We start from the raw sequence: 16,512 nt of genomic DNA, 5'->3' as shown, positions 1-16,512 counted from the left end.
ATTGCTATTTTCCAGAAATTGTTAGTAATTGTTTACACTTAGAAATATATATTTCATGATAATAACATGATTGTTATTGACAAAGTGATAAATAAAATTAATAGAGTTAGTTCTAAACAATATATTAGCAAACGACAGTTGATTAATCATTTATTATGAAAATCGATCAATTATTAATTCCTAAATGTTGTGTGCTTCTCCACATTTTTTAACAAAATGATTAATGTGGTTAGAAAATTTAGACAAGTAAATTGGTTTACAACAAATACAGCGTATTTTTACAAGGTAATTATTTCTAAATATACACATGTTTCATGGGTTTTTCTTTTAAAAAAGTAAATTTAAAATTTTTGTATTATAGTGATAAAAAAACTAAAAATAAGTACACATATTATCAGTAAATGTTAAACATTATTCATCATTTAAAAATGTTGGATTGTCGTATTGATAATTGTACGGATTTTTACTTTTCTTTTTGCCATTAGTATTTGCTACTTCTCCATTGCTTTCATATGTTTCATTCGGAGATTGTAATTTTTTGCGTTCAGCTATAATTTTAGAACGATGATTTTCAAGTACTTCCATTGCATCTTTTGGTACATTTGAAGAAAAACCTATAAAGTTAATAATTAATATTAATAAAATATAAATGTAATTAAATATAATAAAATATTGATTTTAAACTATGTACCAGAAATCTCAGGTTCACGTAATTTTTTATGAAAAAGTGTTTCTAAATTATCAGATATTATTGGAGGACTTTGAACATCTTCTACTAGTTCATGAACAGTATTTCCTGTTCTTGAATAAGTCAGAAATTTGTTTATATTAAGCATTACTTCATGTTCTACTGCATTTTGCAATCCCTCTGCTATATCTTTAGCATGTTTATTAGTGACTAAAACATTTGATGATTTGTTTACCTAAAAAATTAAATATAATCTTACGAAAATTCCAAATTGATAAAAATCATAAATGCATTTGAATCTATCTGTGTAATTATATAGAGTGATTCTCTTACTTTTTCACAGCAAAACAGATTTAATTTAACATTAGCAAGTACATGTGTAAATGTGCTAAATCTGTGAACACACATTGCTAAGAATTGAATTAGTAAAATTAAGACATATGCACAGATAAAAAGGCATCCAATTGGTTCCAGATGCATATAGTTTTTAAATATATGAATCTGAAAAAAAATATATTCTTTTTTAATAATATTAATTAAAACTAATAATGGATTTATCTTCATACTAAGTAAATAATATTTACTTCATCTCTCTCCTTTATAAAAGTGATATTATAATGAACAGCAAAAGGCCATTGAATGTATAAAACTTCTTTGTTAATTTGTAATAGGAAAATTGCTACCACAAACAGAGTATTTATTGTAAAGAATTTTAAAAGGTATTCATTACGTATATCTATCAATTGCCGTTTAATATTTCGCTGAAAAAGAGAATTTAGATTTTATAAGAATTCTAGTTAAATTGTCCATCAATAATTTAATGTTTAAAAAGTCATACTTGTTTTTCAACATCATTTTCTATAGGATACAGATACTTTTCAATTAGCTGTTTCCAAAAATTTTCTTCTGTGGTAGAAAGAAAATCTACCTGTCCATTTTTTATACATTCATTCTGGAACCAATAAGGGTTGACCAAATAATTGGAATATTTTTGGTAACAACTTTCTGATACTTCAGCTGAAACTTCACTTTTTGAATCTGTATCTTGACATAAACTATCTTCAGTAACTTGCAGTTCTACATGTTTCATGTATTTTGTATTTTCTTCAATATGTTTTTCTTCATTATTATCTTTGATTATGTTAATATTATTACAATTCCTAAAAAGTATCATTGATTTAAATATGATATGAATTCTTATCTTTTTAATTATGGTCATATTATCATTAATTTAATACCTTTCTATTTGATCTAATCGAATGTTAATTTCATTTATAGTGTTATAAATGAAGTTTAAATATTTTTCTTTTTCTTTTGAATTTGTATGTGAAGGACAGTAACATTTGAATAAATTACTAAAAGAGGAATGTAACCATGTATCTTTACTGTTTTCTTTGCCTTGTTCAGAATGAGAATTATTAGTTTTTGTAGATTTTGTTTCTGATGCCTGTAACAGAAACAATAAAGAAATATATAAAAAAATGTATAAATTAAATGTAGACATAAGTATTTTGATTTTGTGATACTATATTTGTACATACTATAGATTCTCTGGTACCCCATGTAACATTGTGAACATTGAAGATAGAGTAAATGATAAGTAACATATACATTGATGGTACAGTGATATAATAAATTATTGCATTATTTATGCATGACCATTCTTGAGGATGCATGAAACTTGTTAATATAAATTGACCAATTACAATGAAAAAAAGAAGAGTATTAGGTGCAAAATACCCTTGTATTGCTACCTGTAGAATTATTCCAACTAGTACAACAATCATTATCAAACCATATACAACAGTCATAATTTCAGCAGTTATTAGCTGTAACAAATTTTAAACATATTTTCATTAGACATTTTATACTTCAATTAAACTACTAAAACAATCTAAAAAATTACCTGAATGTGTTCACTAGTAAAAGAACAAATCAAAAGAAAGATGATAAGTGGAATTGTATTATACCAAAAACTAGTCCAATTGTCTATATGGAAACACTCAACAAATGCACCAACCATCATTAAATAGATGAAAGATGGTCCTATAATTGTACCACCTATAATATAATAATACATTATAAACTAACAACTTCTTATAGCTTATATTAATTAATTATAGTGAGTTACCTGTTAAAAGTGTTTGATAAATTATGTAAAGCCATGAAATATTATTATTTAGCTGTCTGGTTTCTTTTGAGCTGCTTAACAAATCAAAGATATTTGCTATAGTTGATGGAATCCACCTACGGCGTTGAAGATAGAATTCTTGGAATGATTCTGGAGCATGCGTGTAAGCATCACTAGCTGCACAATATTCTACCTAATTGAATTAAAAGAACTAAGTAACATTGAGTGATAAAAGACTTGTTCTACAACTAGAACTTACTCTACCACCAGTTTGTAAAATTAATGTGCAAAGCCATCGATCTTCTCCTTGATCATACTGAATAAAATGTCTGGGTTCAGTGGATTTAGTTGCATACTTGGCTAGGACATTATGTTGCATTAAAGCTTTTGCTCTAAACAGAGAAAAACAACCTGGACTGCAAAGAACAGAACCTGTTATATGTTCTGTTGATTTTTGAAGCCAGTGTCCTAGTGCATATTCAAATTTTTGGAACCAAATCATTGGACCTGTATATACAAATTCATACTGAGTTTCTTCATTCATTTTGAATCCAATTTATAAATATAAATTACCTTTCCCTACTGGATGTATTCGACCACAAGCTGCACCTAATTCTTTATCTTTTTTCATAAAATCTATTAATGATTTAACAGCTGCTGGTCGAAAATCAATATCTCCATCCAATGTTAGAATGTAACTGTTTTGTGCTAATAATTCTTTCTGATCAACATCCATTGATGAGCTCATTAAACGGTAGCCAAGAAGGTAATACATGTACATGACCTAGAACAATGTTTGTAGGACCATGCAAAAAAATAATTAGAAACTAATAAAAATTCATTTTAACTATTCTTCAAATATACCTGACTCCAGCGTTTTCTATGTCTTATTTTATTTTTATCTTTGAGATGCACTGTTAAGCGCGTTTTTCCAGGTAAAATCCAGACTAATTGACCACCATAAGGTGTTGGATATTTAATTGGCATTGATGAACATGTACCAAGATTTCTTACTTTCTCTTGCATAGTTTCTATGAATGTTATTACATATTCATTCATTTGTACTTCATTTTCATTGTGATCACAAGATCTAGAGCAACAGTGCACACAGCAAAATGCATCATCAAAAAATATATGAGCTAAAATAATTATGAAATTATTTACCTTAATTTTTTAAAGATTTATTCAATTAATATATTCTAGATTCATTTGAATATTTATTTGTCATTGGGTAATAGTTACGAGCTACTTACTCTCAAGTTCATAATAATCTTTTATGAATATTTTGTAATATTTTTGTGTAACTTTCAGAGCACATTGATCTTTATCTAATCGTAAAATACTCCCAATTAGTTCATTCATTTCTTGCTTTTTTTCATGCCACATAGTAGCACAAGCATAAATCTGTGTAACACAAACGTTTTTTTTATTGTTTGCACTTTCTTTTGAAAAATCTGAAGTGGATATAGGTCTGCACATATCGTTTATGCTATTAATCTGAAAAGAAATTTATGCGTTAAAATCGACTGTTTATACAAATATATAATTATATGTTTTACATAAAAAAAACAAATACACCTCAAAATCTATGAAGGTATCCTCGTCTTCTTCTTCTTCAATGATAGTGTAAGACTCATGCTTTCTCTTATTCAATCCAAAGAACTGGTCAATAATAAGTGAATCATAAGTTGAATTGTAAAATATTTTTTTTGTTGAAGCAAGTCGTTCATTTTCACCTAGCCATAATTGTATTGTGATCCAAATTTGTGATAACCACCATATTATCCAACACCAAAGACGCCAACTTAGAAGAAAATCTGTAAGTCTGTTATAACTAGGAGCCTTGAAAAATAGAAAATCTGGTATCAATGTATGGAAAACACATACATCTTGTTTTCTAAGAATACAAAACATAAATATAAGAAAAATTGCTCCAGGTGTAGTTAAATTTATTGGTAAAGCAAAGCTGAATTTGTGCATCTGTGTTTTATATGCAAATTTTGCTGTAACAATAAAAATATATAATTATTATAAAGGGAAAACGTTTGAAACGTAGAATTCTTTATTTAATTCATTGATAATAAAAAATCTTAATCTTACCTGCTTCATATACAAAAAGAGCACAGAAACTATGAATTAAAAAAACATATAAAGGTGTAGAGATATTGTCATTTAGAATAATTGCATCTCCATTGGAATAATGTGATGTTAATCCACTTGTCAAAACAGAAGAACTTGAATTTTCAACTAATAGTATACTATATGTCTTTTTTGGTATAAATTTAAAAAATTCTCCTATCTGAACTCCTTTAAACGTTGTAATCACAGCAACACTTAAAATGAAGATAAAAGATCTCCAAAATGCTATACATCCTTGTAATAAATGAGGTCTGTTCATTAGATCCATTTTCACAGATGCTAAATACCTTATAAAACCTGTTTAAGAAATCAAACATTGTTGGAAATGGAGTAAATTCTTATTATTATATATTGTCAGAAGAACAATTACAAGTTATTTAAAAATAATTTACCACAGTAGCTATCTATAGAAACATAATTATTCCACCAACGGCAAGAAGATAGCAGAAGAGATACAGGAAGTATCCATCCTAAGGAATGGTCAACATTATAATATAAAATGAATTGTATTATTATCCCAGAACCTTGAGATGCTAATGCCAAGATATTGCACATTAAAGTTAATATAAATAGTTTAGGTGCACTTGTGTAATTACAGTTTTGAGAAAGTAAATCTGTAAAGAAGAAACCCATATACGTATAATTTTTTAATAACTTAATTTATAAGTAACTTTACTTACTTAATAAGGCAGGAATAAAGCAAATGCAACTAGAAATTGCTGCAACATCTACAGAATTAATTTTTGGGAGGCTGTAGAAAATTAAAAGTGCTAAACCAACTGGATGAAGAGTTTCCAAGAAGAAAAGGATTATAATGCTTTGTTTTTTAGGCATTTCTTCAATTTTTTTAAAGATAATGTTCCATACAGTATACAAGACAACAAAACATTCTGGTATAAGAAACATAAAAATTATATACCAGGTCCAAATTATTTTACCCTCTTTAGTATTTTTTGCATTCATGCTTACATGATAATCTAAAATATTAAAACTCATACAAGTGTCTTGAAACATAAAGTACTCTACCAAAGTTTGTAAAAATACCTGAATAATAGTCACAGTATTCCACAGAATTTTCCTCTTCGAGCTGTGCAATTGAGAAAATTACTGTGCCCTTAGCAATTAAGCTACTACATAGAACAACACAGAAAATGACTCCATATAAAATTACTTTAATAAGACGAACAGAAATGTTCAACCACTCATTCTTCTGCATTGATGCACTTTCAGTCTTAGGTGGAAGATATTTAAATGCATCCCATGCTAGGCTTTCTTTTTGAACTCTAAAATCCAATTATCAGTAGATTCAAATAGTTTCTTTAATAACAAACTAATTGTAATTACATTTGTAAGTATAAGTGTACTCATTCACTCAATTTATATTGAAATAAACTTATTATTATGTGTATAATTGAATTGTCTTACAATTGTTCAGATACTGCATTCTCGTTTTCCATCTTATAAAAATCATCTTTGTAAATTTCAAAATCAGTGAGCGATGACGGATTCGAGTTACGCTCTTCTTCATATTTTGACATATTGAAAAATTAGTACTCGACTGATACTTCTTCAGATGTGATTCATCAAACCCGAAATTTTCATCGGCATATCAACTATATCGATAGAATTGATAAGATTCCAAATTTGTCGAAAATAGGCCATTCTTATCTTTGATTTCACGGTAGGGTCATAGAGAAAGTAGATAAGAAAAAATAGTTCTCTCGATAATTTTTTTAATGTGAATTCTATGATCTTTTTTATTTTCTTGTTGATAGCTTTATTATGAGCTTTATTATGACCTTAGAAAATTGAGAGATATGAAGAAACATAAGTTTCTCTAGAATGTCGCTATTTTTATTTTGTTAACATAAAAAAAGGTTTTATTTAGAGATCAAATTTGAATTCGAAATTCGAGTCGTAGCACTCGAGTATCCAGACTTTTATTCGAGTACTTAAGTATTTGAATTTGGACCCTAGTACTCGAGTACCTGAGTTTGTTTCGTTGATACAGCTTTTCCTGTCTAGATTAAGATTAATTAAACTTTGTAATTGAAGAATACAAAAACTAGTATATATAGTATATATATACAGGTTCGAATTTCGAATCCAAGGTCATATTATAATGAGTACTTCGAGTACCCAGTTGTCAAGACCCAAATCAAGCAAGTACTCTTATCCTCCTATAGCTATATTCTTAGAAAATATTTCCTTGGCACACAGTAAATCCTCGAATCATCTCAGTTTATTAAAACATACATAAATACAAAAGAAATTCTAATATCGAAAGAAGCTACATAACAGCGATACAATCGACTCCTCCGAGTCGTTCAAATACAAAAATTCAAGTTTGCCGCGGTTCGAAAGCTCGAAGTCGAATTGAGGCTGGTGTCCATTCGATAAGAACTAATCGATAATAAATGATCCTGTAGCACCTTTCACGAGAGAGGCTCCTATCCGTGAATTACGCTTTGTAGTTGATTTGTCAATAATCGAGGATAAAGTTAAATGCCGGATTAATTCGTTCGGCATGCTTTGAGGAAGTTCGCGGAGGGAAGAGAGAATCGAGGAGCGATGTCGCGCATCCCGAAGCTGGCTCTGGGGGCCGGAGCCTTTCTTGTACAAACGAAAGTATTAATACCGAAGGTTGAAACGGTTTAACCGCGGGATACTTTCCACAAGTACTGTTTTAAGTACTTTCCCTCCTGAAACTGCACGTCTTCTTCGGGGACTGGCGCTTCCGTGGTAATTCGCTTTTTCTCATTTCGAAAATGGCATCGCAGAGTCAGGATGCCGCGACTGTGAGCTCCGCTGTCTCACCGGCGAACGGGTCATCCGGATCGTCGACGACCATCTCGGTCTGTGCCACGAAGATGCAGTCGCTCGCCTCTGCACCATCCTCGCAATCCTATCAACAACACTCGTCGCCGTCGTCCTCGCCGTCGCCTTCGCCGTTGCCGATGCAGCAGCAACAGCAACAGACTCTTCAACCTAACAATGTAGAGGCACTTGACAAGAATTCTTCCAATACGTTAAAGGTACGTACTTGTTTACGTTCGTTAGTCGCGCTTTGGATTGGGAGTAATAGTTCAATCTGAGAGTTGAAGAGCAGAGCGAGTCCAAAAGACAGATTTTGAGATAAGGGGTCCTGGCGTGTGGTTCTATGCATTTTACGTGTACATTGTTTGGGGATTTGAAAATGGCTAATTTTGAGATCACGGAGTTCATTATTCTGTGGTTTAATTGCTGCACTTAGCATTAGAAAGACCTTAGTTTCTATATATTGTAAAGTGAACTCATGTCACTTTAACCCCAGCGTATGTTTTTGTTACTCCAACTTTGAAATTTCTTAATGCTATTCTTCTGCTATTATTGTAATTTAATTCTGAATTCTTGTGTGCTTGTGGAAGATTTAAATGTGTAAAGAAGTATATGGTACACATAATATGTAAAAATACACGTCAAACAAATCTTTGCTTAATAGATTTAATATTGGATTCAAAATTGAAGCACTGTGTTTATATTATTATTCAATTGTACTCTTAGTATTAATTATAAGTTAGTCAATGGAAATTCTATTATATTGGAACTTGTGTTATTGTAATGTTTCTTTGTATGTACAATCTACTGATATATTTTTTTTGTTTTTATCCTGACTTACTATTTTGTACATGTTATAGTACATACTTTTCATTAATAACTCTTTAACTTTTGTTGACAGCGTAATCCAAAAATGGAATTGAGCAAAAGCGATTTATTAAAACTATTAGGACATCTTGAAGGAGAATTACAGGCAAGGGATATTGTAATAGCAGTATTAAAGGTAAATTCTATTTATCAATTGAAAGAAAGTTATTAATATTTTATAAAAATGACCTAATGGAATAAAATTCTTGAAATTAACTAAGCAAGTTTTTATAATGTCTGTGGTTTCTATTTTATAGTCAGAAAAATTAAAACATCTATTAAGTACTCGATATATGAGTGGAACAGCTGATCCAAATGCTGCGCTTGCTCGTGATGCAGCATTAGTAGGTGGTATGATACATGAACCAAATCAAATAGATTCACAAGTTGCTAGTTTAGAAGCACTTGTGATACAACAAAGACGAATGCAGTCTAGAATGACCAAAATTCTTAAAGATGCTGAACTCAGGCATAGAGCAGTATGTATTAATCTTCAAATTAAAAACTTTGTATCATAATAAGAAATTTTATATCATATACCTTAAATTGTCTAATTGAATTTAACATCTTTTAGGTAATCAAGGAATTAGAAGAAGAAAAAAGGAAACATGAACATGATACTGCCCAAGGTGATGATATTACATACGGATTGGAAAAAGAAAGGACACGATTGAAGAAAGAATTAGAATTAGAGAAACAAGAAAAGAAAAGACTGGAATTAGAATTAAAAAAAGCAAACGATACTTTAGAAGAAGAAAAGACTCGCCAGAAGCAAATAGTACTTCTCCTATTGGCCGAACGTAAAAAAATAATAATGAAATACATAGAAGAACGAAAGAGGTCGGAAGATTTGGCACAGATATTGAGCGAGGAAAAAGTACGAATAGATTCTATGGCGGAAGGACTTGAAGAGGAAAGTAAAAAATCATTGCAAATGGAGGCAGAGTTGGAGAAGCAACTTGCGCAGTTTGATATGGAAAGGCAGCAGTATAAACAAGCATTAGCAAAAGAAGAAAAGAGGGTTAAAGATCTCGAGTTAGAATTAGATAAACTTAGAAGCGAAATGGATGTATGGAAAGAGTCTCAAACACGAGGTTCTCCCAGAGGAGTGGGAACGACCCCACCACCTCCTCCAGTGAAACCAGCTAACTTAGTTGCTATACCTACAGTTAGGCCTGCTAGTGCTCCACAGACAAGTATGTAATACACAATAATTACTATAAAATCACTTATTAAATATTTATCAAACGCGAGTAATAAACAAATAACAATATTTGTGTTGTAATACTCAACGTATAATTGCAAAGTATAGTAAATTGAATAATTAGTACAATTACATTTAATGTACAGGTAAAGGCACAGTATTGGGCACTGGGACGCCAATGGTTAGTAGTAAAGTCGTTCAGCCCACTGCCACGGTATCTAGTGTTCCTGTCAGCGGTCCAAGTAAGAACAGCACGTCTTACCCTAAAGTTGAAATAGGATATAAACGATTAAAATATTTTGGATATATCTTCTCTAAGAGAATATTCGTATCCCATGACAGTGGATGAATTAACAAATTACATTTTCACAGTTAAATGCAAATAAATGGTAATTGGTGTTTTTGCTCTTAAATGTATCATAACATGTTTGACATTGATACAAGATTGCTAATTTTATTAAAATGATGCTAATATATTTACGATCTATTACTCAATGCTGGTTCATGCAAATCCAGGTTTAACATAGAAAATAATTCGTATATTCGTTGAGTTCTTATTTAAGATTAGAAATTGTGTATCCATTATTTTAGAAATGTGATTGTATATATTATTTTTGTAATTATAGTTATACTGTATAGGTATTTTTAAGTAAAAATTATTTAGTGATATGTGTAATTATTTTCGCATAGCTACTGGGATTGCTAGATCGGTAACTCCTGGACAGGCACTACGCGGGGTCACCTATACATCCAATATTACATCTACCAGTGGAGAAACTGCAGCTTCTTCTGAAACCCAGGTAAATTATCCTCATTTTCCTTCTCATTCTACTTTAATCTGAGGATATTATAGATTACAAAATTGTGCATAAACTTATTATAACAATTTTTTTTAATAATATAGGTTTTATGATTTAAAAATCTTTTGTATGTTTCATTTCAATGGTTTATGCTGACATTTATTATGCACCAAACTTGTATAAGAACTTTAGAGAATGCATCAGAAACGATAATTCGTAATTAATATATTTTGAATTAGGAACTAAAAGTATATGCAGACAGTGTGTGTTTCTCTGCTGCAAATAGCAAGTGTCTTAAAAAGTTTTATCAAATGTGAGGTTTCTTGCAAACTACTAAATTGTAAGTTTGGAAGATTGTCATATTAATATACTAATTTGTAAATCAATAGTAGTATATTATTATAATTGGTTAGAGAATTGATTCTTTTAACGAACTAATCATATACGGAAAAAGTATGCGAAGTGTGTAAGACAAATTTCATTATAAATTTTTAATGAAATATTCTATAACGCCTATATATTATTTATAATAATATTTATAATTTGTAATAAGTGCTTTCATGATTACTTGAGAAAATATTATATTAATTTATTAGATATACTGTCTGATATTATTTTATGTGCATATTATGATCATAAGCTTTTCTAGTCTTCTCTTTTATTACAGTTGAATGTTATATATAACATTTTCATTATATTATTGTTGCATGATAATAATGATAAACATAAATGTCTTGTCAACTTTCTCTAAAGAGCACAATTATTACATATTTTTTGACTTTACTCATTTTCAATGAATCAATGTAACAAACAGAAACTGCTTTGGGAAAACTGGTTAATTTCTTCCTCTAACATATGGGTATGTTACTGATTGTACTTATTGTGATGTTACATAAAAAACAATGAGTACATTTGCTAAGGTAGTAAAAAGAAAATCGATGTATATATTCAGAGTAACAGTATACTGTAATCTCTAGATACTTTGTACATTTTTATCCAAGATACGATAGTAAACTGTAAAATACGCAGAGTAATATTAAAAATACATAAAATAAAGGTAAAAAGTAAATCATTATACATTAGTGCTGCATGGGCACATCTTGCAGATGCGCTGCATGTACGCATCTCCAATCTATTTTAATTATTATGACGTTATTTTGAAATATTTTTGATATATTATATAAAAATGATATATTATATTGAGTGCTGATGCATATGTCAAAGTCTATATAATGGTGTACAGTGATAGTTGCAATTAGATGTTCCTTTATCGTTTAGGTAACATCACATCGTCGTTTAGGCAACATAATCGTCTTTTTATTTCGAATTATACACACATGCTATTTTCATTATTTGTAAAATTTCATTCATACTGTTTATACCACACTATATTATTTTGTATAAGTTAGTACACCATCAAATTTTAAATTTAAATTGTATTATGCTATTCTTATTTTGTATATAAGATTACTATTTAGTATGTACATTGATTATTTCCTTAATTAAAAATTGTATGCAACTCACTTTTGAGCCTTATTTACAAATTTTCCCTGCTTGCCCTCCTAATTGCAACCCTGTATATGCTACTGCTAACTTTATATGATTTAGTCGTTTACCTATTTCTTTATATTTCTTTTCAACTTGCGTGATGTATTATCCTAACAAAGACAGTAGAACATCCTGCAAATTCTACAGTACAAACCAACAAATTCTTCGAGTTGAGTTCATCTTCTGCTCACCACAGAAAATCTAAACAATATCTGACACGATCTTTGCCTACAAGATGACCAGAATATACATAACATATTTTTAAACTACTCAGTATCAACATATCAATAGAAACTATTTCAAATTTCGAAAACTATACATCAGACAACACGCTTAGGTAACTGACCTCTATTTATTTCGAACACTTCCACTGTTCACTCTGAGCCCATTCAACTTCTTTATCGCTTTGGATCGGTGTCTTGGTGTATAATTCTTCTTCCCTCTTTTAGTTCACATTAGTCACAGCTACGTTACCTGCGTGTACCCTTATACGGTGGGGTGTTTCAAAGGGATAGCCTGAAGGCTAACTCGGTTCTCGTGTGTATTCATTCCTCAGGCTGTAGACAAACGTGTGGTTGTGCCTGCTCCTGTTAATCCTGGAGGCACGGTAAAACTTATACCGTCGACGCAAACTACAGGAAAGCTTGGTTTTCATGTTGGCTCTGGTTCGACGGTTCAAGCATCTGGTATGCTGCCCTCGAAAAAGCCACCGATTTCGCGCGGCGTTCCTCCTCCAGTACCGCCGAATAAGCCTGTAGTACCACCTAAAAAGGAGGCAGCTTATCTTAGAAGGACCGAATCGTCACAGTCGACGCAGGACGCCGTGAAAATTAATAAACAACCCGCGGCACATCCTGCCACTGGACCTACCGCTCCGCAAGTTCAACAGGCAATAGCGGCCTTTACTCAAGCCTCCGATGAAGAGGTCAGTAATATAATATCTCTGCTCTGCAGATTTCTATTTAACTCTGGGAATACCGAGGGAGGGGTTCCTCGAGCCTATAACTCGAAACGTGATGGATTTGTGTTACAGTATTGTTTCGTTACAAACTCGCTGATATGTTCATTATATCTCAGAATTATAACGTGTTCAGGTAGACTAAGCTTTTAAGGGGTGATTTTACATGCTAGAATAAGAGAAAGATCTGAGAAAATCATTGAAACTTCCTTTCAGAGTTACTGATTGTTAAAGATACGTCTAGAGTGCGCGTGAGATGTGTCTGACCAGGGACACTTTCCTGGCTTATTCTACTGGCGCCTCTGCGCCCGATTTGGCTTATGTATAATCGCAGTAGAATAGGTCCTACGTCAGACACATTTCACGTGAACTTTAGTTATGAATTTATAGCGAGGAAACAGTGCATTACTTTTTGATAAAAAATTATTTATTGTTCTGTCGTAGCAGTCTTCATTTTTCAGAATAAGTAAGGTAAAAGATGTGGGTTTGAGGAACCTCAAGGAAGGACTTGGGCTTCTGTGTGAGGGCTCAGGACTCAAGATCAGTATTCCTGGGGTTAATTATTCATATCATAGTCTTTTACTAACACGTTCATTCTATCTTTTTATACTTGAGATGAATCGTCGGGTTCCCAAGAAAACTACCTTCTTTACCTGAACAATAATTATAAGAGTGGAATTGTGTTTATCAGATTCTGTAAAAATTGAAATTTATATTTTAATGGAGATCTACAGAATAATACAATCTTCATTTTTATGTTTTATCACTCTTCATCCGAGAAAGATATTCTCAATCATCCTACTGACAGTGAGTTCTAATAAAAATCATTTCTTTACTTCGATGACATTTCCAAATATGAAGCATAGAGATTGTATACTCTTACAAACTTATCTCAAGTAATTTTGTTGGGTGCCCGACGAATCCACATTTAACACGCAGGCATGGCAATACAGAGCTCCTTGTAAATATGATTTCAGACAAAGCCACGTTGATTTAACAGCGGCTAAAAAAAGCAAAAAAAAAAAAAGAGAGTAAGAATTACTAAAGCTTAAGAAAGTCTGAATCCTGTATACCGTGAAAATCACTTGGGGTAGCGTATTTGGAAGAAACACGTCGCCGGGATCCCGTAACAACGTTTCTGTATCAACGAAAAGAAACGTGCGTGATCGTTCATCGATCGATTTCGACTCCGCGCGCATCCGATGATCCATAAATCTATTATCGCTCGTTCTCATAGTTACACGGACCAATGGTACCCGTAACTACGATCATACCGAACAACCTTATCGACAGGAATCATGCTTGTAACATTGTACTATAGCCGAGAGATCCAATCGAGATCGGATATTTGAACTATTTAAGGTAGTCTCTGTAGATTCGTAGTTTATTATCCGCGATTTTCTCCGAATTACGTTAAAGTCATTAGATAAATATTTAGTATCGTTGTAAACGTGCTACCCGTAAAGAGGAACGATGACTGTTGCCGACAGTGGACGTGAATAATAAATGTTTATGCGACAGGGAGCTAGACCGTGTAACATGTTAATGAAATAAAATAAAATACTTCTAGGTAGGGAATGATACAAAAGGGTCATTTAACGTTCAAGTCTTCTGTTTTACAATAATCTTTTCGTTACAATGTGTCTCTTCGTTTACTCAAAGTGACTAGATTTAATTAATTAGAATTCTATTTGAGATCGAAACTAAAGCTCCTAATATGACCATATTCTTCTTTTTATTGAAATCAATTTTTACGAATTGAAATTGAAGAAATATAGTAAAGAAAATAGTTAAACTTGACGTGAGGTGACCCAAAAGTATATGCTATAATCACTGCCTTGCCTGAACTGCGTGCATCGTCAATATACAAACGTATGGTAAAATGTACCGATAACAAATTTTGAGCAAGTTTACTCGAACAGACGAAAGATGAAGATGGATCATCTGACATCTTTACGTTCCGTACCTATCGATCGTTCCTGTGGACAGGCATTTAAACCAGAAACGAAGTTGCTATTGGAGAAACCGATTGATAACGCTATACTTTCGACAATACTTGTGTGCAGAGTTGTATCATTTTTAGATTCACGCGTCCATCGCATTCGTTGAGGGTTCTTGAGATATCGTACCTATCGACGAAGGCAGATCTAATCATAGGCGATTTGTTTTCTACCTATTTTTATGGGCGCATCATTCATTTGAGAAGAACGAAATTTTTCAGTAATGTGGGCCAGTCGCGCAGTGATGTATGTTGATCATTATCGATGATAAATTCATGGCATTTTGTGAGACGCATCGGAAACGAGGTAGAAAAATTCCTAATTTTTTCTGTAAAGATTTCTCAAACTTTTTTATTTATTATTGTCGTACTAATTGTCAGACACATTAAGGACGAGACTTTTAATTACCTGCCCGTGAGATTGATTTATTTTCATAATGCTAATTAATATTAAAAGAAATCCAATGCAGACTATAATTGGGAATCAAAGGACTCACACTTACTTACATCTTGCCGAGTACTTAAATTATTAAATGGGACTTAATTAAAGGAAAAGGTGAAGATCATTTTTAATTTAACAATCCTTTGCCTCCTCATGCGACGCGTCTTGCGAAATTCCTGCACGAATTTCGTTCTCACGATGTGTAGAGTTTATAATAACAAGGACACACGAATAAAACTGTTCATTTGTACACACAGTTTCTCTTGTATAAATTATAAATGGTTAGAATATTGCGTTCTCATAAACGTGGAATGATGTACACGAAGGCGTATCGGGTCGTTTAAACATGTATCTCATCTCCCTTTCGTACTTTTAAATGCGACCGTGATTTCACGAGACGTGTGAAATAATTCAAACATATATGTAACACGACGATTGTCTTTATGCAAGTTTTTAGAGATCATGTATTTCGCCCCGAGCTCCCCCTCTTCGACTCCCCCGTGCTAGTCGTTCGTTTCAGTTCCGAAAGGCTTTTCGAGAGGATTTTCGTATCGGAATGCGTGGAATATTATACTGCGTTTCGCAACGAAGGGATGCGCAATCTCCTTGATTTCTTCATACTTTGGGAATTACTGTAGACGAGCGATTCAAGACGAAATGATTTCGTGTAAAACGTTAGTTGATCAAAATGGATAATTAAAGAGCGAAACCATTCTTTAAGTTCAACCATTCGAGTTGGTTATTGCAAATACAAACGGCGCGAAGTGGTAGTTCAAAGAAAATGCGTATTTGCTTAGTGATGGGACCAAGTATTATCTCAATTGTGTATTAAATAGATTGAACAATTGCCTCTTTAAATGATATTCTTTTTAATTGTTATTTTCACTACTATTTCTCAACAGCTGTTTCACATTTCGGA

General features: G+C 31.8%; 2 protein-coding genes across 2 annotated transcripts; one reads left to right on the top strand and one right to left on the bottom strand.

Annotated features, from left to right (window-relative positions):
- Positions 1-144: 144 nt before the first annotated feature.
- Naus (cortactin binding protein N-terminal like nausicaa) lies at positions 145-16,399 on the top strand. The gene is made up of 9 exons (XM_076388998.1): positions 145-285; positions 7,739-7,993; positions 8,677-8,778; positions 8,900-9,121; positions 9,217-9,838; positions 9,993-10,088; positions 10,537-10,646; positions 12,751-13,119; positions 14,130-16,399. The coding sequence occupies exons 1-9, from the start codon at positions 217-219 to the stop codon at positions 14,142-14,144; spliced, it is 1,860 nt and encodes a 619-aa protein (XP_076245113.1). The 5' UTR covers positions 145-216; the 3' UTR covers positions 14,145-16,399.
- On the bottom strand, positions 412-6,213 carry LOC143185921 (chitin synthase chs-2). The gene is made up of 18 exons (XM_076389250.1): positions 5,985-6,213; positions 5,639-5,935; positions 5,351-5,572; positions 4,920-5,255; positions 4,398-4,834; positions 4,073-4,316; positions 3,684-3,958; positions 3,393-3,603; positions 3,079-3,326; positions 2,820-3,012; positions 2,595-2,749; positions 2,220-2,517; positions 1,927-2,137; positions 1,527-1,848; positions 1,273-1,449; positions 1,022-1,189; positions 692-923; positions 412-614 (listed from the first exon to the last, which is right to left on the bottom strand). The coding sequence occupies exons 1-18, from the start codon at positions 6,172-6,174 to the stop codon at positions 412-414; spliced, it is 4,419 nt and encodes a 1,472-aa protein (XP_076245365.1). The 5' UTR covers positions 6,175-6,213.
- Positions 16,400-16,512: the final 113 nt, after the last annotated feature.

This window comes from Calliopsis andreniformis, chromosome 12, assembly GCF_051401765.1.
Source record: "Calliopsis andreniformis isolate RMS-2024a chromosome 12, iyCalAndr_principal, whole genome shotgun sequence".
Taxonomy (NCBI): Eukaryota; Metazoa; Arthropoda; class Insecta; order Hymenoptera; family Andrenidae; genus Calliopsis; species Calliopsis andreniformis.
The sequence above is the reverse complement of the archived record's forward strand: the minus strand, read 5'-3'. Positions and strand labels throughout refer to the sequence as shown.

What these genes read in the sequence shown, in the direction of transcription:
- Naus (XM_076388998.1), top strand. Translation starts at nt 217, where the DNA reads ATGATTAATGTGGTTAGAAAATTTAGACAAGTAAATTGGTTTACAACA. An exon ending in ATACAGCGTATTTTTACAAG is followed by an intron (nt 286 to 7,738) that starts GTAATTATTTCT and finishes ATGGCATCGCAG; the next exon opens with AGTCAGGATGCCGCGACTGT. An exon ending in TGCTAGTGCTCCACAGACAA is followed by an intron (nt 9,839 to 9,992) that starts GTATGTAATACA and finishes TTTAATGTACAG; the next exon opens with GTAAAGGCACAGTATTGGGC.
- LOC143185921 (XM_076389250.1), bottom strand. Translation starts at nt 6,174, where the DNA reads ATGCAGAAGAATGAGTGGTTGAACATTTCTGTTCGTCTTATTAAAGTA. An exon ending in CGATTAGATCAAATAGAAAG is followed by an intron (nt 1,849 to 1,926) that starts GTATTAAATTAA and finishes GATACTTTTTAG; the next exon opens with GAATTGTAATAATATTAACA. An exon ending in ATCTGTTTTGCTGTGAAAAA is followed by an intron (nt 924 to 1,021) that starts GTAAGAGAATCA and finishes TTAATTTTTTAG; the next exon opens with GTAAACAAATCATCAAATGT.